Source organism: Mobula birostris, chromosome 4 (genome assembly GCF_030028105.1).
Source record: "Mobula birostris isolate sMobBir1 chromosome 4, sMobBir1.hap1, whole genome shotgun sequence".
In the NCBI taxonomy this organism is placed as follows: Eukaryota; Metazoa; Chordata; class Chondrichthyes; order Myliobatiformes; family Myliobatidae; genus Mobula; species Mobula birostris.
Genome location: NC_092373.1, coordinates 9,657,357 through 9,680,356, shown reverse-complemented (window position 1 = coordinate 9,680,356; position 23,000 = coordinate 9,657,357). Strand labels below are relative to the sequence as shown.

General features: G+C 46.1%; 1 protein-coding gene across 3 annotated transcripts in view; it reads right to left on the bottom strand.

The window, feature by feature from the left end:
* LOC140196155 (segment polarity protein dishevelled homolog DVL-3) overlaps nucleotides 1–23,000 on the bottom strand; it is a 212,659-nt gene that overhangs the window by 7,547 nt on the left and 182,112 nt on the right. The window contains exons 14-16 of one of the 3 annotated variants that reach the window (XM_072254899.1): nucleotides 18,993–19,211; nucleotides 16,212–16,634; nucleotides 14,973–15,746 (exon numbers count right to left, since the gene is read on the bottom strand). In XM_072254899.1, the coding sequence (XP_072111000.1) occupies nucleotides 15,715–15,746; nucleotides 16,212–16,634; nucleotides 18,993–19,211 (674 nt within the window). In that variant the 3' untranslated portion in view covers nucleotides 14,973–15,714. Of the gene's footprint in view, nucleotides 1–14,972; nucleotides 16,635–18,992; nucleotides 19,212–23,000 lie in introns of those variants that run through there. The other 2 variants (XM_072254898.1, XM_072254900.1) reach the window with 2 other exon arrangements.

Here is a 23,000-nt window from a genome sequence, read left to right as displayed (position 1 = left end):
TAAGGCATTGGAAGTAACTTTGGACTTTTACTGAGTTTGGAGTTGGAGACAGCACCGAGCAGCTCGAAGGTTGCTATGGTGACCAAAGGCAGATTGTTGATGTTACTTTCAAGGACAGGTTGCCTACTTGCACTCCTTTACAGACAAAGGAGGGAGGGACTCTTTGAATGACAGGTGATGCTCAGCCTGGTGAAATAGATGGGAGGTCAGATGATACAGACCTCAGACACATGATCTGGACACTGAATGAGCATTGTTGTGCCCGCAGAGAAAGTGGGTTTTGGAGGATCGATCAGGCGGATTGATCCAACTTGCTATTCCACTTGTGAAGAAGGGGTTGACTGGTGGGGAGTTGTCGATGTGTCCACCCTCGCCGGGGTGATAGCTTCACCACAGAAGACCAGTCCCCCTGGTTAAAGTCACAGTCGGTGACTTGTAAAGGATTTCGGAGGACGACGAGAAGATCAACGGCATCAGCTCACCTGAAGACTCGACTCACTCTCTCTCTCTCTCTCTCTCTCTCTCTCTCTCTCTCTCTCCATCCATCACTACACAACAAAATACCATGAACTGAACTGAACTGAACTTTACTCAACATCGTAAGACCGTATCTTTTTACCCCTAGACTTAAAGAAGCTTGGTTTTCATACATATATATTCCACACTTACTTTTATATATAATCATTGCTAACCTGTTTGATTTATCTACATTTATATTACTGTATTGTGTAGTTACTAATAAATATTAGTAGTTTATAGCAATACGAGACTCCAAAGTGTTTTCCATCTCTGCTGGTTTCTTAACCCCTGTCACGGGGTACGTGACACAGTGCATCTGTTAGGGAGAAGCAGCCATGGATCGAAAGTATAATGTAAAATAAATGGCGACTATGAATACAAACAAGAATCAATTTTCAATCTGGGACTAAACAAATTAATACCATTGTCTGTAAAGGGAGTACAAGGGAAGGTTGAATAGGTTAGGACTTAATTTCCTAGTGTGTAGAAGAATGAGAGGGGATTTGAAAGAGGTGTACAAAATTATAAAGGGCAAAGATAAGGTAAATGCAAGCAGGCTTTTTTCCACTGAGGTTGGATGAGCCTAGAACTGGAGATCACGGGTTAAGGGTGAAAGGTGAAATATTTAAGACTAACATGAGGGGAAGCTTCTTCACTCAGAGGGTGAGGTGAGTGTGGAATGAGCTGCCAGAGAAAGTGGTGGATACATATTTGATAGCAAAGATTAAGAGAAGTTTGGATCAGTACATGGACAGATGGGGTATGTAGGGTTTCGATCGAGGTGCAGATCGATGGGACTATGCAGAACAAGAGTCCAGCACAGACTAGAAGGGCCTGTTTCTGTGCTGTAGTGCTCTATGCCTCCATGAGCACACCACTATCTACATAATGCATGGAAATATGGTTCAGACCCGCCATTTCACTTTGCTTCTTGGAAACATGGCTCACTCCTGCCATTTTGGACATAATGTTGTAGCTTGATGGCTCCATCGTTCTCTGGAAAGACAGGTCCACTGAGTCTTTTAAAGGTATTGTAGGGGTAGGGTGTATGCTTCATCGTGCTGCACAGACTGTGTGGTTTTGTCTCAGTGCTGCTTACCCAACCTGGAACATCTAGTAGTCAAATATCATCCATTTTATCTGCCGAGGGAGTTTCCACCATTATGCTGGTAGTAGTGTACATTCCACCTCAGGCCAACGTCAGTCAGGCACTGGAGGAGCTGAGCATTGTGATCAGCGGCCATGAAACAGCACACCCTGATGCCTTCCCTGTCATTGAAGGAGATTTCAACCCGGCCAGCTTGGAGACTTCTCTGAGCAACTTCTGTGGAACCAGAGAAGCCACTGTCAAGAATGCTTACTGTGCCATCCCATGCCCACACCTTGGAAAGTCTGAACACCTGGCTTTCCTACTAGTCCAGGTGTGTAAGCAGAGACTAAAGACAGTACCACTAGTGGCAAGGACCAAGGGAGATCAAGGGAGGCAGTAGAGCACCTACAGGAATGCTTTGAGTCAGTGGACTGGATGATATTCATTGATTAACCTTTGGACCTGAATGAATACACCACAGTTGTCACTACTTCATCAAGACCTGTGTGGATGCGTGTCTGCCTTCGAGATCAAACATACCCGAACATCCCCGAATTAAAAGCTGTGGATGAACTAAAAGATTCGTAGTCTGCAGAGGGCTAGGTCTGTAGTATTCAAGGATGGTGATCCAGAACTATTCAAGAAGTCCAGGTACTCTACTTTAAGAGCAAAATAACCCAATTCTGATTGAAGTTAGAGACGGAATCAGATGCAAGACAACTCTGGCAGGGTTCGCAGGCATTACTTCCTACAAAGTGATACCTAACATCATGAATGGCTGTAATGCTTCACTCCCAGATGGACTCAATGCCTCTTTAGCATGCTTTGAAAGAGAGAATAAAACTACACCTGCGTGAAATCCTGCAATATCTGGTAACTTGTGATCTCTGTCCCGGAGGTCAACATCAGAGCATCTTAACATATAACTATATAACAATTACAGCATGGAAACAGGCCATCTCGGCCCTTCTAGTCCGTGCCGAACGCTTACTCTCACCTAGTCCCACTGATCTGCACTCAGCCCATAACCCTCCATTCCTTTCCTGTCCATACAGTTGTCCAATTTAACTTTAAATGACAACATCGAACCTGCCTCAACCACTTCTGCTGGAAGCTCGTTCCACACAGCTACCACTCTCTGAGTAAAGAAGTTCCCCCTCATGTTACCCCTAAACTTTTGCCCTTTAACTCTCAACTCATGTCCTCTTGTTTGAATCTCCCCCACTCTCAATGGAAAAAGCCTATCCACATCAACTCTATCTATCCCCCTCATAATTTTAAATACCTCTGTCAAGTCCCCCCTCAACCTTCTACGCTCCAAAGAATAAAGAACCAACTTGTTCAACCTTTCTCTGTAACTTAGGTGATGAAACCCAGGTAACATTTTACTGAAAATAAGGGTGAACCCTCGCAAGGCGTCAGGCCAAGATAGTGTAGGGGACTGAAAACCTGTGCCAACCAAATGGCTGGAGTGTTCAAGGATACCGTCAATCTCTCACTGCTGCAGTCAGAGGTTCCCACAGTCATACCAGTGGCCAAGAAGAGCAAGGTGAGTTGCACTCACATCTGTTGTGATGAAATGCAGTGCTTTCAGAGGTTGGTCGTGGCTAGAAGCAACTCCTACCACCTAAGCAAGGGCTTGGACCTGCTGCAATTTGCAAATCACCATTAATAAGTCTACAGTGGATGTAATCTCACAGGCTCTCCCTTAGACCTCGGATAACCTGGACAATAGTAATACTTACGCCAGGCTGCTGTTTATTGCTTACACCTCAGCGTTCAAATATCAAACCCTTAGTACTAATCAACGAGCTCCAAAACATAGGCCTCTGTAGCTCCCTCTGCAACTAGATCTTTGAAGTCCTGACCAGGAGCCCACAGTCAGTGCAGATCAGAAATAACATCTCACATTTCACGTTGCAATGTACGTGAGACAAATAAACTTAACCAATCAATCAGTTAGAACTCCAGGCTGAGCTGGGCTCTAGGTTTGCTTCGTATCTGAAGGAAATCTAAGTGGTCACAGAGAGAGCAAGGGGTCTCCACACAAACAGCCAGAGGTCTTGTAGTCTTGCCGCCAAACATCAGTAATTCTGAGCCTCCAATCTGATGGCATGAATATCGATTTCTTCTCTAATTTCCATTAATTTCAGCCCCCCTCTCTTTTTCCATTTACCATTCTGCTTCCCTCTCGTCCCCTTCTCATTTCCTCACCTATCCATCATCTCCCTCTGGATCCCTATCTTCGACCCTTTATTCCATGGTCCAATATCCTCTCAAATTAGATTCTTCCTTCCTCTAGGAAGAGGTACAGTCGACGTTTCAGGCCGAGACCCTTCGTCAGGACTAACTGAAAGAAGTTTAGTCCTGACGAAGGGTCTCGGCCCGAAACGTCGACTGTACCTCTTCCTAGAGATGCTGCCTGGACTGCTGTGTTCACCAGCAACTTTTATGTGTGTTGCTTGAAATTCCGGCATCTGCAGATTTGCCCATGTTTCCTCCTTCCTCAACCATTTACCTCTTTCAGCTACCACCTCCCAGCTTCTTACTTCATTCCTCCCTCCACCACCCACCCACCCAACTGGTCTCACCTATTATCTGCCAACTTGTGCTCCTTCCACTCCCCCCCACCTTCCTATTCTGGTTTCTTCCCCCTTCCTTTCCTGAGGTAGGAAGAGCCGCTGAGGAGAAGTTGTGAGAGTGTAACTAGAATAGAGAATGGAAAAAGAGAGTGGGGGAGGGGAGAAGTTACTGGAAGTTAGAGAATCAATGTTTATGCCAGTAGTTTGGATATTCTAGTGCTGTCTGTACGGAGTTTGCAGGTTCCCCTCGTGACCATGTGGGTTTCCTCTTCATCCATGGATATGGATTATAATTGGTAGAAAAGTGGAACTAGTGTAAAAGAGTGCTTGAGGGTCATTGTGGGATCAATTTTTTTTTCAAGATGGTACAGGAGATACATGGCGACATTTTTCAGGCAGCTCACAAAACTTCTAGATAGACTTCTTCTGGAACAGCTGTTACCCCTCAACCATCAGGCTCCTGAACCAGCATGGGTAACTTAATTCACCTCAACGCTGAACTGATTCCACAATTTATAGGCTCACTTTCAAGGACTCTACAACTCATGTTTTCAAAACTATTCATTATTCATTTATTGTTATTATTTAGTTTTTCTTTTTGTATTTGCACAGTTTATTGTCTTTTGCACATTGGTTGTGTGTTTGTCTTTGTGTGAAGTTTTTCACAAGATCACAAGACAAAGGAGCAGAAGTAGGCCATTCGGCCCATCGAGTCTGCTCAGCAGCTCCCCCATGAGCTAAACTATTCACCCATCTAGTTCCAATTTCTGGCTTTTTCCCCATATCCCTTGATACCCTGACTAATTAGATACCTGTCAATCAATTTCATTGATTTTATTGTGTTTCTTTATATCTACTGCAAATGCCTGCAAGAAAATGACTTTCATAGTAGAACATAATGACATATATGTACTTTAATAATAAATTGAGTTTGTACTTACCTTGTGTAACGCCCTGGTTCACATTTTTACTGTTATGCTGCAGGTATTTCATTTAGCAGCTCTGTGTTCAACCTGCCTTATGCAGCCAAGGAAACCAGGGTGTTTCACTTGTAATGGGCCGAAGGGCCTGTTTCTGTGCTGTAGGCTTTTGGACAAGTTATGTGCCTGAGAACTTTTTTTTAAAAAAGGCGGGGGACCTTTTACATTCCTTTCAGCACACCCACATCAATTCGGTATTTGTGCAACGTGGTTACTGTGTGAGAGTGACGAACCTTCGCACATCAAGCTCGAAATGTGAAAATGACCAGTAATTTTATTTTGGTAATGTTAATTAAGGGACAAACAGGAATAATATATTGTTTTTTCTAATTGCCTTAGCATTGTCATTGCGGACAGCACAGGGCTAGCATAACTCTTCACAGCAGCAACGATATCGGAAGAGGTTTGCATGTTCTCTCCATGACCGGGCTGCTTTTCCTCCGGGTGTTTCAGTTGCCTCTCACATTCCAAACTGAGTTGTGTGCATAATATGTTGGTGCCGGAAGCATGACAACATTTCTGGGCAGCCCCCAGCACACTTGGACTGTGTTGGTCATTGACACAAATGTTGCATTTCATTGAATGTGAGAAATAAAGGTAATCTTTACTTGAGACCTGCCCCCTGACCTTTGCTTGGTCAAACATTAAGGCTTGGCCACAGTCAAAAACAGTGTCCGAGACTCGACCCCACATCTCCCCTTTCGTTAAACCTGTTCTCATACGAACTTCAAGCAACAAGTAACAGGATTATGACATCTAAATGTGTAGCGAGAGACACTGGCAAATTTCTACAGATGTACCACGGAGAGCAGTCTAACTGGTTCCATCGGCTGGTATGGAGGGGTCATTGCACAGAATCGGAAAAAGCTGCAGAAAGTGTAAACTCTGCCAGCACCATCAGGGGCATTGGCCTCCCCATCAACGAGGAGGTACAGGAACCTAAAGGCACACACTCAACATTTTAGGGACAGCTTCTTCCCCTCCATTTCTGAATGGACAGTGAACCCAGAGTTTTTTACGTCTCTTTTTGCACTATTTATTTATATACATATATACCTTGTTGTAATTTATAGTTTTTATTATTATGTATTGCGAAGTACTGCTTCTGCAAAATAATTCACAACATATGCCAGTGATATTAAACCTGATACTAATTTATTTTCTAAAGTTAAAAGATCAATATTATACAAATTACATCTCTAAGTTCGGGTAATTTTTAGAGTGTAGATACAGCATAGGGTCTGTTAGTTAAACACAATATAACTATTTGTCATGTAGAACTCTACCTTGTAGATACAATACTCAGAGAAAGGAATCTCAGAATGTAGAGTACCTTCTAAATTTGTCATTAAAAAGCAGCCTGTTCATTGAAAAGACTCCAGCGGCCCTTATTCCAAATTTTTATGTAAAATTAGATTTTTGGAACACTGAACAATACAGTCCTTTCAGCACACAAAGTTGTGCCGAACTATTAACCTACTCCGAGATCAGTCATAGAACACCAGGACAAGAGCCCTCCCTACCCCTCTCATCCACGTACCTATCCAAATTTCTGCTAAATGTTGAAATCGAAATCCCCTCTGGGTGAAGTTGTTTCCTCTTCAATATTTCACCTTTCACTCATAACACATGACCTCTAGTTCAAGTCTCACCCAACCTCAGTGGAAAAAGCCTGCTTGCATTTTCCCTATCTGTACCCCTCATAACTTTGAAAAACCTCTATAAAATCTCCCCTCATTCTTCTGCACTCTAGGGATGAGCTCTAACCTATTTAACCTTTCCTCATAACTCAGGTCCTCAAATCCTGACAACAGCCTTGAACATTTTCTCTACAGTCTTTCAACCTTAGTGATATCTTTCCTGTAGGTAGGTGGCCAATATTTATACAATTTCAACATAACATCCTAACTCCTGTACTCAATACTTTGATTTATGAAGGCCAATGTACCAAAAGCTTTTGTTATGACCCTAACTACCTGTGATGTCACTTTCAAGGAACTATGGATCTGTATTTCCAGATCCCTCCATTCTACTGCTCTCCTCAATGCCCTACCGTTCACTCTGCAAGTCCTACCATGGTTGGTCCTCCCAAAGCGCAACATCTCACACTTGTCTGCATTAAATTCCATCCTCTATTTCTCCAGCTGGTCCAGATCGCACTGCAAGCTTTGATAGTCAATCCCTCCCACATCATCGATAATTTTTTTGGTGGTACCACAACCAGTGTCTGCCATCTGAGTTCCAGCAACGTGGGGTCAATCCTAACCTCGGGTGTTGTCTGTGATTGTACAGCCATTTGACATTTGACGGCTCCTCCATTTCAAAAAGAATGTGCTGGTTCGTTAGTTACCCCCGATGTGGGAGTATGATGGCACATGAATGAGACTAGGCTACAGGGCATTGCGGGGGGTGGGGGGGGAATATGGGACCAATGGGAGTGCTCCATGAGTTAGCAAAGTCTCCTGGGGCCAAGTAGCCCCCTTCAATAGGTTGCAGAGCAATGTGGGAGAGTAGGACCTCCTTCAATATAAGATCATAAGATATGTTCGTGATGTTTCTGAGAGGGTCCACGATCTCCTGAAATGGGAGGGTGAGCAGCCAAAGGTTGCGGTACATATTGGTACCAACGACATAGATAGAAAAAGGTTGCAGGTCCTAAAAGCAGCATACAGAGAGTTATGAAGGAAGCGGAGAAGCAGGACCTCAAAGTTAGTAATCTCAGGATTGCTGCCTGTGCCAGTCGCGCCAGTGAGTATAGGAATAGAATGAGGTGGAGTATTGGAGCAGGGGGCAGGGATTCAGATTTTTGGATCATTGGGACCTCTTCTGGGGCAAATGTGACCTGTACAAAAAGGACAGGTTGCACTTGAATCCGAGGGGGACCGATATTCTGGTGAGAAGGTTTGCTAATGTTATTCGGGAGGGTTTAAACTAGATTTGCAGGGGGGTGGGAACCGGTGAAGAAGTAGAGGATGGGGAGGTTGGAGCACAAGTAGAGACAGCTCGTAGGGAGTTTGTGAGGAAGGATAAGTAGATGTTAGAGCAAAGATGCGCTCAGCCTGATGGTTTGAGATATGTCTATTTTAATGCACAGAGTATCATAAACAAGGTGGATGAACTTAGAGAGTGGATCAATATGTGGAACGATGATGTCATGGCCATTACAGAGACTTGGATGTCTCAGGAGCAGGAATGCCAGGCTTTAGATGCTTCAAAAAGATCAGAGAGAGAGGCAAAAGAGGTGGGGGCATGGCATTGCTAACTAGGGATAGTGTCATGGCTGCAGAAAAGGAGGACATCATGGATGGATGGTCTACTGAGTTAGTGTGGGCGGAAGTCAGAAACAGGAAAGGGGCAATAACTCTACTGGTTTTTTTTAATAGACCCCTCAATAATTACAGGGCTATTGAGGAGCAGATAGGAAGGCAGATTCTGGAACAGTGCAATAACAATAGGGTTGCTGTGATGGGAGATTTTAACTTTCCTAATTTGATAGGCATCTCCTTAGCACAAGGGGTTTAGATGGGGTGGAATTTGTTAGGTGTGTTCAGGAAGATTTCCTGATGCAATATATAGATAAGCCAACTAGAGGAGAGTTTGCACTTGATCTGGTATTGGGAAATGAACCCGGCCAGGTGTCAGATCTCTCAGTGGGAGAGCATTTTGGAGGTAGTGATCACAACTCTATCTCCTTCACCATAGTGCTGGAGAGGGACAGGAGCAGACAATTTGGGAAAACATTTAATTGGGGTGGGGGAAATATGATGCTATTAGGCAGGAACGGGAACATAAGTTGGGAGTAGATGTTCTCAGGGAAAGGCATGGCAGAAATGTGACAAGTGTTCAGGGAACCTTTGCATGGAGTTCTGCATAGGTGTGTTCCATTGAGGCAGGGAAAGGCTGGTAGGGTAAAAGAACCATGGTATACAAAGGATGTAGAAAATCTAGTTAAAAAGAAAAGCTTACAAAAGGTTCAAGAAACTAGGTACTGTTAGAGCTCTAGAAAATTACAAGGTTGCTAGGAAGGAGTTTAAGAATGGAATTAGGAGAGCCAGAAGGAGCCATGAAAAGGCCTTGGTGAGCAGGATTAAGGAAAACCCCAAGGCATTCTACAAGTATGTGAAGAATACAAGAGGATGAGACATGTGGGAACAGGACCAATCAGATGTGATAGTGGAAACGTGTGCATGGAGTCAGAGGAGGTAGCAGGGGTACTTAATGAATACTTTGTTTCAGTATTCACCAAGAAAAAGACCTTGGCAATTGTGGGGTTGATTTACAGTGGACTGAAACGCTTGAGCATATAGACATTAGGAAAGAGGATGTGCTGGAGCTTTTGAAAAGCATTAAGTTAGATAAGTCACTGGGACCGGATGAGATATACCCAATATACCGGATGTTGGAAGTGAGGGAGGAGATTGCTGAGCCTCTTGTGATGGTCTTTGCATCATCAGTAGAGACGGGAGAAATACCAGGGGATTGGAGGGTTGCAAATGTTGTTCCCTTGTTCGAGAAAGGGAGTAGAGATAACCCAGGAAATTATAAACCTGTGAGTCTGACTTCAGTGGTGGGCGAGTTGTTGGAAAAGATCCTAACAGGCAGGATTTATGAGCATTTGGAGAAATATAATCTGATTAGGAATAGTCAGCATGGCTTTGTCTAGGGTAGATCATTCCTTATGAGCCTGATTGAATTCTTTGAGGATGTAAGAAAACACATTGATGAAGGTAGAGCAGTGGATGTAGTGTACATGGATTTCAGTAAGGCATTTGATAAGGGCCCCCATGCAAGGCTCCTTCAGAAAGTAAGGAAGCATGGTATCCAAGGAGACCTTGCTTTGTGGATTCACAATTGGCTTGCCCACAGAAGTGCTTGTAGGTTCTTTGTATTCTGCATGGAGGTCGGTGACCAGTGGTGTTCTGCAGGGATCTGTTCTGGGACCCCTCCCCTTTGTGATTTTTATAAATGACCTGGATGAGGAAGTAGAAGGGTGGGTTAGTAAGTTTGCTGATGACACAAAGGTTGGGGGTGTTGTGGATAGACTGGAGGGTTGTGAGAGGTTACAGTGGGACATCAATAGAATACAGAACTGGGCTGAGAAGTGGCAGATGGACTTCAACCTAGATAAGTGTGAAGTGGTTCATTTTGGTAGGTCCAATTTGAAGACAGAATATAATATAAATGGCAAGGTTGTTGGCAATGTGGAGGATCCGAGAGCTCTTACGGTCCGTGTCATAGGACACTCAAAGCTGCTGCCCAGGTTGACAGTGCTGTTAAGAAGGTGTATCATTTGTAGGATTGAGTTCAAGAGCTGTGAGGTAATGTTACAGCTGTATGACACCTTGGTCAGACCTCACTTGGAGTACTGTGTTCAGTTCTGATCACCTCACTACAGGAAGGATGTGGATACTATAGAGAGAGTGGAGAGGAGATTTACAAGGATATTGCCTGGATTGGAGAGCGTGCCTTATGAAAATAGGTTGAGTGAACTTGAACTTTTCTCCTTAGAACGACGGAGGATGAGAGGTGACCTGATAAGAAGTGTATAAGATGATGAGAGGCATTGATCGTGTGGATAGTCAGAGGCCTTTTCCCTGGGATGAAATGGCCAACATAAGGGGGCACAGTTTTAAGGTGCTTGGAAATAGGTACCGAGGGGATGTCAGGGGCAAGTTTTTCACGCAGAGTGGTTGGTGCACGGAATGCACTGCTGGCGGATGCAATAGGGCCTCTTAGATAGGTACATGGAGCTATGCGCTAGGGAAATTCTAGGCAGTCTTGAGAGCAGGTTACATGGTCGGCACAACATCGTGGGCCAAAGGGTCTGTAATGTGCTGTAAATTTCTGTGTTCTATGTTTTATATAGGAGCAGAATTAGTCCATTTGGCAATTGCATCGTGGCTGATCCATTTTCCCTCTCAGCCTCAATCTCTTGCCTTCACCCCCCCCCCCCCCCCGGTCCCTTCAATGCCCTGACTAATCAAGAATCTATCAACCTCTGCCTTAAATATACCCAATGACTTGGCCTCCACAGCTGTCTGTGGCAACAAATTCCACAGATTCATCACTCTCTGGCTAACGAAATTCCTCCTCATCTCTGTTCTAAAAGGGCATCCTTCTATTCTGAGGCTGTGCCTTCCTTCACCATAGGAAATATCCTCTTTATATCCGCTCTATTGAAGCCTTTTGACATTCAATGGGTTTCACTGAGATCCCTCCAATTCTTCTAACTTTCAAGCCCAGAGCCATCAAACACTCACCAGACAACAAACCTTTCAAATCCAGACACATTTTTATGAACCTCCTTTGAACCCTCCTCAAAGTCAGCACATCCTTTCTTTGAATAGGGGCCCCAAAACTGCTCATAATACTCCAAGTGAGTCTTCACCAGTGCTTTATATAGCCTCAACACTACATCCTTGCTTTTATATTCAGGTCCTCTTGAATAAATGATATCATCACATTTGCCTTCCTCACAACTGACTCGACCTGCAAATTAACCTTTAAACACATCATAATGACATGTGAGGGAGAACATTAAATCTGAGGGGTTTAGACTCCAGTGGGGGCACACTTACTGACCACTCCATTTCTCCACCTGCTGCTGAAAAACTATAGGACCTACTTTAGTACGGGGCAGATCCGCAGGCACTACTCAGTTGGCAGGCCCAAATGTTGAGGCACCAGTGATCCCCAAGGATGGAGGTCAGGTCAATAGGCACTGGAGATCATGGCCTGTGATCCCCAAGGTTAAGGACTGCAGCCTCTGCCCCATTCCCACCCCCGAGGACAAAGCCCAGTGATCCCCGATGCGGGATGGGAGGTAGGAAGAGGCTTGATTCTGCTGCTGTCATGTCTTTCTTCTTGTATGTTGGCTGTGTGTTGTTCTGCTGAACATTGTGAGCATGGTATGTTGCCACTGGTAACAGTGCCAGGCTGCCCAAGCACATCCTCAGGCTGTGTTGGTTGTTAACACAAATGATCTATTTCCTTGTACATGTAACTAAAAATTAAAAGTATAATGCTACATATATATAACCTAACTGCTTTAGAATTTATTGAAAGAAAACAGAAAATGTCAAGCTGCATCTCTGGAAAGAGAAAAGAGAGTTAATGTTTCTGGTCCAAGCGTTTTCTATTCTGTCTGAGGGTCTTTTTGTACCTTGTAACACCAGGGCAGCTTCTATAATACTATTGAACAGATCTGTTGTGTAACAAGATAGACTCTAGACCTCACTACCTACCTCATTATGGCCACACCAGTCTGCCATTCCATGATGGCTGATTTATTATCCCACTCAACCCCATTCTCCTGCCTTCTCCTCGTAACCTTTGATGCCCTGACTAATCAAGGAGCTACCAGCCTCCGCTTTAATTATCCCAATGACATTCCCTCCACAGCTGCCTGTGGCAATGAATTCCATAGATTCACTGGCCTCTGGCTGAAAAACTTGCTCCTCATCTAAAAGGACATCCCCTCTACTCTGAGGCAGAGCCCTCTGGTCCTAGAATCCCCCACTATAGGAAACATCTTCTCCACATCCACTCCATCTAGGATTTTCAATATTCCATCCTGGAATGCATAGGTTTCCTCCGGGTGCTCTGGTTTCCTCCTACAGTCCAAAGATGTACCAGTTAGTAGGTTAGTTGCTCATTGTAAATTGCCCTGTGGTTAGGCTAGGGTTAAATAGGTGGGTCGCTGGGCAGTGTGGCTCACTGGGCTGGAAGGGCCTGTTCCACACTGTATCTCTACAGAAGTAAATAGATTCATTGTCACAGATGGCTGTGGAGGCCAAGTCATTGGATATATTTAAAGAGGAGGTTGATAGGTTCTTGATTAGTAAGGGTGTCGGAGGTTACGGGGGAAAGGCCCGAGGTTGGGGTTGAGAGGGATAATAAATCAGCCATGATGGAATGGTGGAGCAGACTCGATGGGCCAGTTCCCTCTCCGCGGATGCTGCCTGGCCCGCTGACTATTTCTAGCGTTTGCTGTTTATACATCAGCTCATGGCAGCTCTCTGATTTTTAGGGTGTGAAAGGAGGTCTGCTCTTTTGGAGGGAGTTAGCCGTCTCTGGCCTTTACTGGAACTGCTTGGCGCTGGCCCCAGATTGTGAAATGTGGAGTATCTGCTCTTACACATCTCGCACTGTAGGTTGGTGGTGGCAGGATTAATTAATAAATCAAAAGTAACGTAGAACCTAGCGCCACACCTTACAGCATCAGCTACCAAGTTCAATTCTGCTGCCGTCTGTAAAGAGTTTGTACATTCTTCCCGTGACCATCTGGGGTTCCTCCGGTTTCCTCCCACATTCCAAAGACGTGCGGGTTAGGGTTAGTAAATTATGGGCATGCTGTATTGGTTCTGGAAGCACTGTCACACTTGCAGGCTTCCCCAGTGACACAAAGCGACACCTTTCCCTGAATGTTTCGAAGTTTGTACATGAGACAAGTAAAGCCTAGCACTCTTTATCTTTGAAAGGTGGCGCCTTTGGCTGACCATACTGAAGGAAGGGCGTGGTCCAAGTTTATTGGACTGGATGAACATTTAGTTAGCATGGACCGGTTGGGCCGAACAGTCTTTCTGCACCATACGACTCTGAGAGCACACTTTGAATTAAGACAATAGTCAGAAAAATTTTAACAATAAATGCAAGTGTTGTGCCTTTCAATGCATTGAACATTGCAGGATGGTCTATCAGTCCAGACAGCAATTACCAATACATAAATACAAAAAATTCTGCAGACGCTGGAAATCCAGAGTAACACACACAAAATGCTGGAGGAACTCAGCAAGTCAGGCAGCATCCGTAGAGGATTTTAACAGTTGATGTTCTGAGCCAGGGTCCTTAACCAGGACTGGTAATGATGGGGGCAGAAGCCAGAATAAGCCCCAAATTCCTATTACCTGCCAGCTTGTACTCCTTACATTTCTTTCATGGCCATCTCCAATCAGACTTTTTCTTCAGCCCTTTACCTTTTCCACCCATCATCTCCCAGCGTTTTGCTTCATTCCCTCTCCCCCACCCAGCCACCTTTTACATCATCAGGACTCACCTATCACCTGCGTGTGCTCTTCCCCCTCCTTCCACCCTCTTATTCTGGCTTCTACGTGAGCTGACGTTCAACTCCACTTTGCTGATTAAAGCTTCCATCATTCGCCAATTGAAGCGATGAGGAAAACTGAAGCACAGAGGAGAATGGGGAGGCCGAGCGTCGACGGCTTTCTGACTTCTGGTGGGGTTGCCCTGCTGCTGGACAGGGAACTTGTGTGGCCTATCACTGTGCCCAAAGTTTCTCTCTTTTGATAATGCTGGTGAATGTTACCGAGGTTTCTGTGTATGAATTTTGGTCTATGTACCACAGACTTTTTTCAGTCTTGTGGTTTATATATTCTGTGTTTTTGCCCGTTCTTCCATTGCTTTTTTTGTGCAGGGAAGAGAGATTTGGTGATCAATGTTCTTGTGACATGTTGTGCTGGGGGGGGCATTCTTTTTTTGTGCATGTGGGGTGTGTTTGCTAGTTCCCTCTGAACTGATTTACATGGTTTTTCTTTGTTTCATGACTATTTGGAGAAGAAGAATCTCGGAGTTGTATACAGCTTACATACTTTGAAAATAAGTGAAGCTTTCAACCTTTTTTATTCCAGAGATGATGAAGAGACAAGGCTTGGATCGCCAGCTGTTCATTCCCCTCTATAGGTGCTGCCCGACCTGCTGAGTAACTCCCCCATTCTCTGTGTGTTGAAGTGTTTTAATTGTCTGTAACTCTTCCAAGTAACCAAATGAATTGATGTAAAGAAATCATCTAGAACCATTTTATTAAAGTATACAATGCAACTTTCAGCTACAAAACCATCATTCAGGGTCACATCTCCAAGTTATATATTTCTCTTATTCAATTTAAGATTCAGTGATCGAATGAAGAGGTGAGATAGGGTGCAGCTACCCTTGACTATGTGAGGGAGCCTTTCTCCTCTATACGGTGAGTCCGTTGGTTTGTTCCTGAGGGATCTGATTCTACTTGTTGCTCTGACCGTAGTGAGACTTCACCAATTGTTAGGTACCTTTTTTTTTTGCCATCGCCCGAATGGCAACCGACGGAGCGGGGTAGGGGTAGAGGTGCGGAAAGCAGCGGCCTGGGGTGTCGATGATCCACACCACTTTAGACTTAATTTCCCACGAACTCAAGCCGTGAAACGCTACTCATAAAAGGAAGAGTTTTACACGAAGCACAAAACGTCAGAAGGTCTGCAATATGATTTCACTGTTGAAGTTCCTCGTTTGTTCCTATATGAATTATAAGGCTTACGGTGTTTCCTTGAAGGAGTCTATGATGTGATTCATAATCGTACACATAATGACTGAGTTTAATGTAAGGATAAAAACCGACCGTCTCTTCTGTGTCTTTCCTTTGCTGTCTGGGGCTGTCCTCCAGTCTGGTGACCAGACCACTAAAACATAATGAACATCACACAGAGGACTGACAGACACAATCCAGCAGATGGCTGTCCACCTCACTGTCCCAATTGCTTACCAATTGGCGTCACAGGAAATCAAACACCCCTTCATTCTTCGCTGTGGTGACAAGGGAAAAGAAAAGCACACAAGAGGGTCAGGAGATTATTTCATAGGAAAATAAGATGGGAAATGATTGTTCGTTTTACAATAGATTCAGAATACTGTTTGTTTTCTTTTTTTAAAAAAAACGAAACCTTACAAGGATGAAAGTGTTAAAAAGAGGCAGACAGACAGGGTATCGTCCATTTACAAATGCAGTCTGGTTTTATAAAAGACTAAAGGTTGCAGGGCAGGGTGGGGAAAGGAAAGCAAAAAAACAAGTATTTATGGTGATAAATCTCGCAAGATTAGTGCTGAATAAATATAATCCTGTTCACACTCCAGATCTGCTACTTCATCACACAGGGGGAGGGGAGGGTCCGCATTTTAGTTGTTCTGCTTTTAGTAGGGCGACAGAACAGGCGATGCTCTCTTTACGGAGCATGAAGGAGGCAAGTCACATGACATCAACAAAGAACTCACTGGGGTTCCCCATCGCCATTCGGAAGGACTGCCGGCTGGCCGTTAGTTCAGGGGGCACCGAGGCCAGGTCGCGGACTGGAGGGGCTCCAGGGGGTGCCGCGGCCGACGGCGGGGGCATCATCATCAGGGGCGGGCTGTAGAGCGGGGGCAGGCCGGGCGGCCCGTACGACTGCTGCGTGTGGTGGCTGTGGGCGCTGGCCGCCACCGAGTGGTGGCTCCGGTGGCTCAGGCCGCTGTGGTGGCTGTGCTCGCTGGCGGGGGCCGAGTGCTCGCTGGGGGCCCGTTCCCGCCGCAGGCCGCTCCGCGTGGTATGGTCCGACTCGCTGCCGCTGCCCCCAGACTTGGGCTCGCCGGCCTTGGCCTCCTTCTCCTTCCCTCCCCGCCGCTCGCTCCCACTCCGGTTGGACCCACTGCTCCGGCTCCCTGGGGGCGGAAACAAGCAGAAGGGGGTTCAGACACTCAGCCAGGGCTCATTACCAACAAGAATCAGAACCACCCGTAACGTCCACTGTTTATTTCCCCTCCATAGATGCTGCCCGACCCTCTGAGTTCCTCCAACACTTGGTGTGTGTTGCCTCAGTATCTGAATCAGGCATAATATTACTGACTTACGCCATGAAATTTGTTGTTTTCGAGGAGTAGTACAGTCCAAGACAAAAAAAATAGCAGACATTCTGATAATAAATAAATAATGTAAAAGAGGAATTCATGGACCATTCAGAAATCTGATGTTGGAGAGAAGGAAGCTGTTCCTAAAATGTTGAGTATGTGTCTTCAGGCTCCCGTACCTCCTCCCTGCTGGTAAGAGGTCCCCAGTGATAGATGCCACCTTCTTGAATCACTGCCTCGCGAAGACGTTCTCAACAGTGGGGAAACTTTTGCCTGTGATGGAACTGGCTGAGTCTATACCCTCTGCACTCTCACAGTGGACAGAATTCTGACTGGTTTCATGACCATCTGGGATGGAGGCTCCAACGCACAGGGTCACAAGAGGCTGACAAGGATTGCAGTCTCTGCCAGCTCCACCATAGTCACAAAGCTCCCCACCATCTTCAAGAGGCAGCATCCATCATTGAGGGTCCTCACCACCAGGAACCTGCCTTCTGCTCATTACCATCATCAGGAAGGAGGTACAGGAGCTTGAAAACCCACACACAACGAGTCAGAAACAGTTTCTTCCTCTCCCCCACCATCAGATTTCTGAACGGTCCATGAATCCAGGAATACTGCCTCGGTACAACACACACAAAAGCATAGTGTAGCAGTAAGCACAATGCCATTACAGCTCAGGGCGTCTGGAGTTCGGAGTTAATCCCAGCATCCTCTGTATATCCTCCCGTGCAATGTGTCTGTTTTCTCTGGGTTCTCCAGTTTCCTCCCACAGTCCAAAGACATACTGGGTCGGTTAACTGGTCAGTGTCGATTGTCCCACGATTAGGTTCCGGTTAATCGGGTTTGTCGGGGGTTGCTGGGGCAGCGTGTCTCGAAGGGCTGGAAGGGCCGGCTTGACGCTGTACCACTAAATACAGATAAATAAAAATGCTGGAGGAACTCAGTAAGTCGGGTAGCATCTATGGAAGCAAGTGAACAGTCGATGCTTTGGCCTGAAACTCTTCATCGGGACTACCTTGTTATCCCTTTGTATCGTACTATGTAGGTTTTGGTTTGTTTTCAAGTAACTGCTACGTACTGTTAACTTATTTTATAACTTACTGTAATCTTATATCTTTGTACCACTGCCACTAAAAACAAGTTTTTCACTTTATATCTATGCCCTCTAGTGCTTGATTGCCCAACCCTGGGGTTGCAGGGTTACATTCACCCTATCTATGCCCCTCATGGTTTTGTATAACGTCACCTCTTATTCTCCCACTCTCCAGTGAAAAAAGTCCCGACCTGCTCACACTCTCTCCATAATTCAGTCCATCGAGTCCCAGCAACGTTCCTGTCAATCTCCTCTGAACCCTTTTCAGCTTAATGGTGTCTTTCCTATATCAGAGTGGCCAAAACCATAACTTTCCCATAGCAAACGCTGTCTCACCAACGTCTTGTACCACTGCAACTGCTTTGATGAGCACCTTCGCTCTGTCTTGAACGGGGAGCATTTCCCGGTGGCAACCATTTTAATTCCACTCCCCATTCCGACATGTCGGTCCATAGTCTCCTCTACTATCACAATGAGGCCACTCTCAGGTTGGAGGAGCAACGTCTCACATTCTGTCTGGGCAGTCTCCAACCTGACGGCATGAACATAGATTTCTCCAACATCTGGTCATTTCTCCCCATCCCCCCTTTTACATTCCCATTTCTGGCTGCTTCTTACCTCTTCGCTTCTCGTCACCTGCCCATCACCTCCCTCTGCTGTCCCTCCTCCTTCCCTTTCTCCCATGGTCCACTCTCCTCTCCTATCAGATTCCTTCTTCTTCAGCCCTTTTCCACCCATGTGCTCCCAGCTTTTCACTTCAACCCTCCCCCACCTACCTATCTTCCTCCTCACTTGGCTACACCTATTTGAACTCCTCCCCCTTCCTATTCTGGCTTCTTGCCCCCTAATTTTACAGTCCTGATGAAGGGGTCCCAGCTCTAAGAAGTTGACTGTTTATTCCTCTCCATAGAGGCCGCCTGACTTGAATCCCTCCAATTTTTTGTGTGTGTTGACACAACTTCTGCTCTCCATGCTCTGAAGCTGTGAGAGGACACCTCGTGTAGGGATGGGGGGGGGGGGGGGTTGAGAAATTCGGACACACCCCTCCCCTTACCCACACAATGCAGGCTCCTCACCTTCACTAGGCTGACTGCCGGCACTGCCTCCTCCGTAGGTAAACCCCGTGACGTCGTGGTACCCCGGAGGCTGGGCGTTGTAGGGGTGCTGTGGCGGGTACTGGTAGGGGAAGGCGATGGGCCAGGGCGCAGCCCCCGGGTGAGGCAGTGGCGCCAGCGTGTCCTGGTCGGAGGCGCCGCTCGATCCATCGTGGTCGTGCAAGGTCAGGTTGGCCATGTCTGTGGGAGCAAGAGATACGGCACGTCATTAGTTCTATCACACGCCAAACGCCGCAGCTTCAGGCCTGGAATGCAAGAGCGAGGGAGGCCTGGTGGCCGAAGGAGGGTATTTCGATGCAGGAGAAGGGGGAGGAGGGGTAGCAGTAAGCCACTCGGCCCATCATACGCCACCTTTCAAAGAGAGATTAGGCTTAATTGTTCCATGTACATCAAAACATACAGTGCAAAGTGCCATTTGCGCCAATGACCGACACAGTCCGAGGAAGTGCTGAATTCAGCCCACCAGTGCTGCCATGCTTGTGGCACCAACACAATGTGTGTAGAACTTCCTAACAGTAACCTGCACGTCTTTGGAACGTGGGAGGAAAGTTCTAACAGCGCAGACCCAGGCCTTCCGGCCCACGTTGTCTGTCCTGTCAATCCAAAGCGTGCTGCAACAACATTATGCAACTGCTACGCTAATGTGTCACCCCCCACACCCCACCTGCTTCAGCAGCCTCCCCAAAACCTCAGCGTCCTACCTGTAATGGGCTGGCCAAGGAAGCACACAATGCAGCTCAAGTGAAGTGTTATACAGCAGCAACACGACTTCCCAATGTTTACACTCACTGGCGTGCCCAGCAAGGGCAAGCGTACTTTGCACCTCCCAATGCTACCCTATCCACTTGTGTTGTCGTGGACCTGCACCCCAAGGTCCCTCTGCTTATCCCTATTCTTTTAAAGGGGGCTGGCATGATGGTGTAGTGGTTAGCACAATGCTTTACAGTACCAGCAACCCGGGTTCATTTCCTGCTGCTGCCTGAAAGGAGTTTGTACATTCACCCAATCACCCCCTGGGTTTCCTCCGGGTGCTCTGGTTTCCTCCCACAGTCCAAAGACATATGGGTTAGTAGGTTAGCTGGTCGTTGCAAATTGTCCTGTGATCAGGATAGGGTTTAATCGGTGGGTTGCTAGGCAGCTCGGCTCGAAGGCCCAGAAGGGCCCATTGCGTACTGTATTTCAATAGACACAAATACAACGCAGTAACAGGCTCCTCCGGCCCAGGGAGCCCACACCGCACAACTAACCTACTAACCTGCCCCTGTGGGGAGGAAACTGGGACACCCAGAGGAATCCGCCACGGTCGCCGAGATGTTGGAGAGAACGTACAAACTCCACACAGACAGCGGAGTGAATCTGGGTCACTGACGCTGTAAGTGATCATCATCAAGTATTTATCTATTAATCAAATATTAAATATTCACCTCCTGCCTCCAGAGATGAAGCCTCCACAACCCTCTGGCAAGCAGACGCCATAGCAAAGGGGCGTAGGTGTACAAGTTTCAATGATCGTTACCCCTGCTCCGTTCCTCCTGAAGGCACTGGTTCCAGAGGGGCAAGCAACCTCAATTATAAACTTCCTGTCTAAGCAGAATGGAAGAGTAGCAGGCCATATTCTCCTGTGGGGTATCACAGCCCAGCCAAAGACTGTCCTCCTCAGCTAGGAGAGGGAAAGTTTACCATGAGATGCATGATATTCCTCAGGAGAAAGGGACAAAGCACTAGCCCCTAAACCCCAGCACTGCACTGAAAACGAGCTCAGTTTGGGTTGCCCCATAATGGGAAGGACAGGGAAGCTTCAGAGAGGAAGCAGAGGAGATTTACCAGGATGATGCCTGGACTAGAGACCGTGTCTTATGAACATGGCTTTGGAGCAAAGAAGGATGAGTGTTACCTTAATAGATGATAAGAGATATTATGATAGAGTGGACAGCCAGAGACTTTTTCTCAGAGCAGAAATGGCTAATACCAGGAGGGTATGATTTTAAGGTGATTGGAGGAGAGTAAAGGGAAGGTGTCAGAGGTAGTTTTTTTTTACACAGAGTGGTGGGTGTGGGGATTATAGTGCCGGGGTGGTGGTAGAGTCAGATTTAGTATATACCTTTAAGAGTCTCTCAGACTCAAATAGGCACATGGATAAGAGAAAAGTGGAGGGTTATGCAGGAGAGAATGGTTAGGTGGATGTTAGAGTAGGTTAAAAGGTCCTCACAACATCGTAGGCTGTACTGTGCTGTAGTGTTCCATGTTTACTCTCCCCAAGACTGAGATTCATTGGCAGGGACGAATTTGGGCACAAGATTCTCACCACTGTGTGGCGAGTCGCAGGATTGAAGGGAAGGTAGTCTATTGTCGATGCATTGACTTGCAGCGTGTGCACTCAAGGAACCTGAGAGCGTGTGTATACAGTGTATATTTGTGTCTGTCCAGGACATGTCTCAGAGTGTGTGCTGGCATATACCCGTGGCAGCACAAAGAGCATGCCCCTGTATATTCCAAATATACGAGCCAAATATTCAGCGAGGAGGAGGCAGATGTCAAGAGAAATCTTGCCCGACAAATCTGTTGGAATTCTTTGAGGAAATAACATGCAGAATAGACAAAGGAGAGTCAGTGGACATTGTTTACTTGGATTTTCAGAAGACCTTTGACAATGTGCCACACATCAGGATGCTAAAACAAGATAAGAGCCCATGGTCTTACAGGAAAAGTGAATAGAAGATTGGTTGATTGGCAGGAGACAAAGAGTGGGAATAAAGGATTGGCTGCCAGTGAAATGCAATATTAGCATTCATTTCAAGAGGACTGGAATACAAAAGCAAGGATGTAATGCTGAGACTTTATAAGGCACTGGTCAGACCACACTTGGGAGTATTGTGAACAGCTTAGGGCTCCATTTCTAAGGAAGGATGTGCTGGCATTGGACAGGGTCACGAGAATGATCCCAAAAAATGATTGATTAACGTACAAGAGAAGAGTTTGATAGTTCCATTCCTGTACTCACAGGAGTTTAGAAGAATGAGGGGGATCTCACTAAAATCTATTGAATATTGAAAGACCTAGGCAGAGTGGATGTAGAGAGGATGTTTCCTATAGTGAGGGAGTCAAGGACAAGAGAACACAGCCTCAGATTAGAGGGATGTCCCTTTAGAGCAGAGATGAGGAGGAATTTTTTTAGCCAGAGGGTGGTGAATCTGTGGAATTTACTGCCACAGACAGCTGTGGAGGCCAAGTCATTGAGTATATTTAAAGTGGAGGTTGATAGGTAATGGCATCAATAGTTATGGGGAGAAGGCAGGAGAAGGGAAAATAAATCAGCCACGATCGAATAGTGGAATAGATGGAAAGGGCCAAATGGCCTAATACTGCTCCTATATCTTATGGTCTTATAGATAAGACAGCTCTGGGGCATGTGGTTGACACAGCTAGAAGAGAAAGCAGGAGCTCAGTAGATCATGGAATAAACAGTCGACATTTCGGGCTGACACCCTTCATCAGGTCCTGAGAGATAGTTAGAAATACACTTGGCCTTTTTCTATTTATTCCTAACGGCGATTAATGGCGCCTATTGGTGACCCTTTTGCTTGCATCTTCAGAAACAGCTCTATTTCCATCTTTAATATCTCTATTTTTCCCTTTCAGGGTTCTTTTGAAGACCCTGACCTGGAGTTACACACTGACTACGGTTCTTTGCAGGAATGGGACCTGCTCTTGGGGTTCCATAACTGGCCGTTGTTCGGCACGCCAAAGGCTCAGCCTCAGAGCCCAGCTCGAACTCCGAAGCCTAGGATCTCAGGGCTCTGGAGACGGACGGATCAAGGGTTGGTGTCACAACAGGAGACCCGTGTGTCATCGGGGGAGTTGGAATATCTGCTGTGTGCTTGGGGACCCAGGATCTTTGCGATCTTCAGGCACAGAGCTCGAAAAAAGCGACATAACGGACTTATAACATCGTAAACCAGCGAGTTGTTT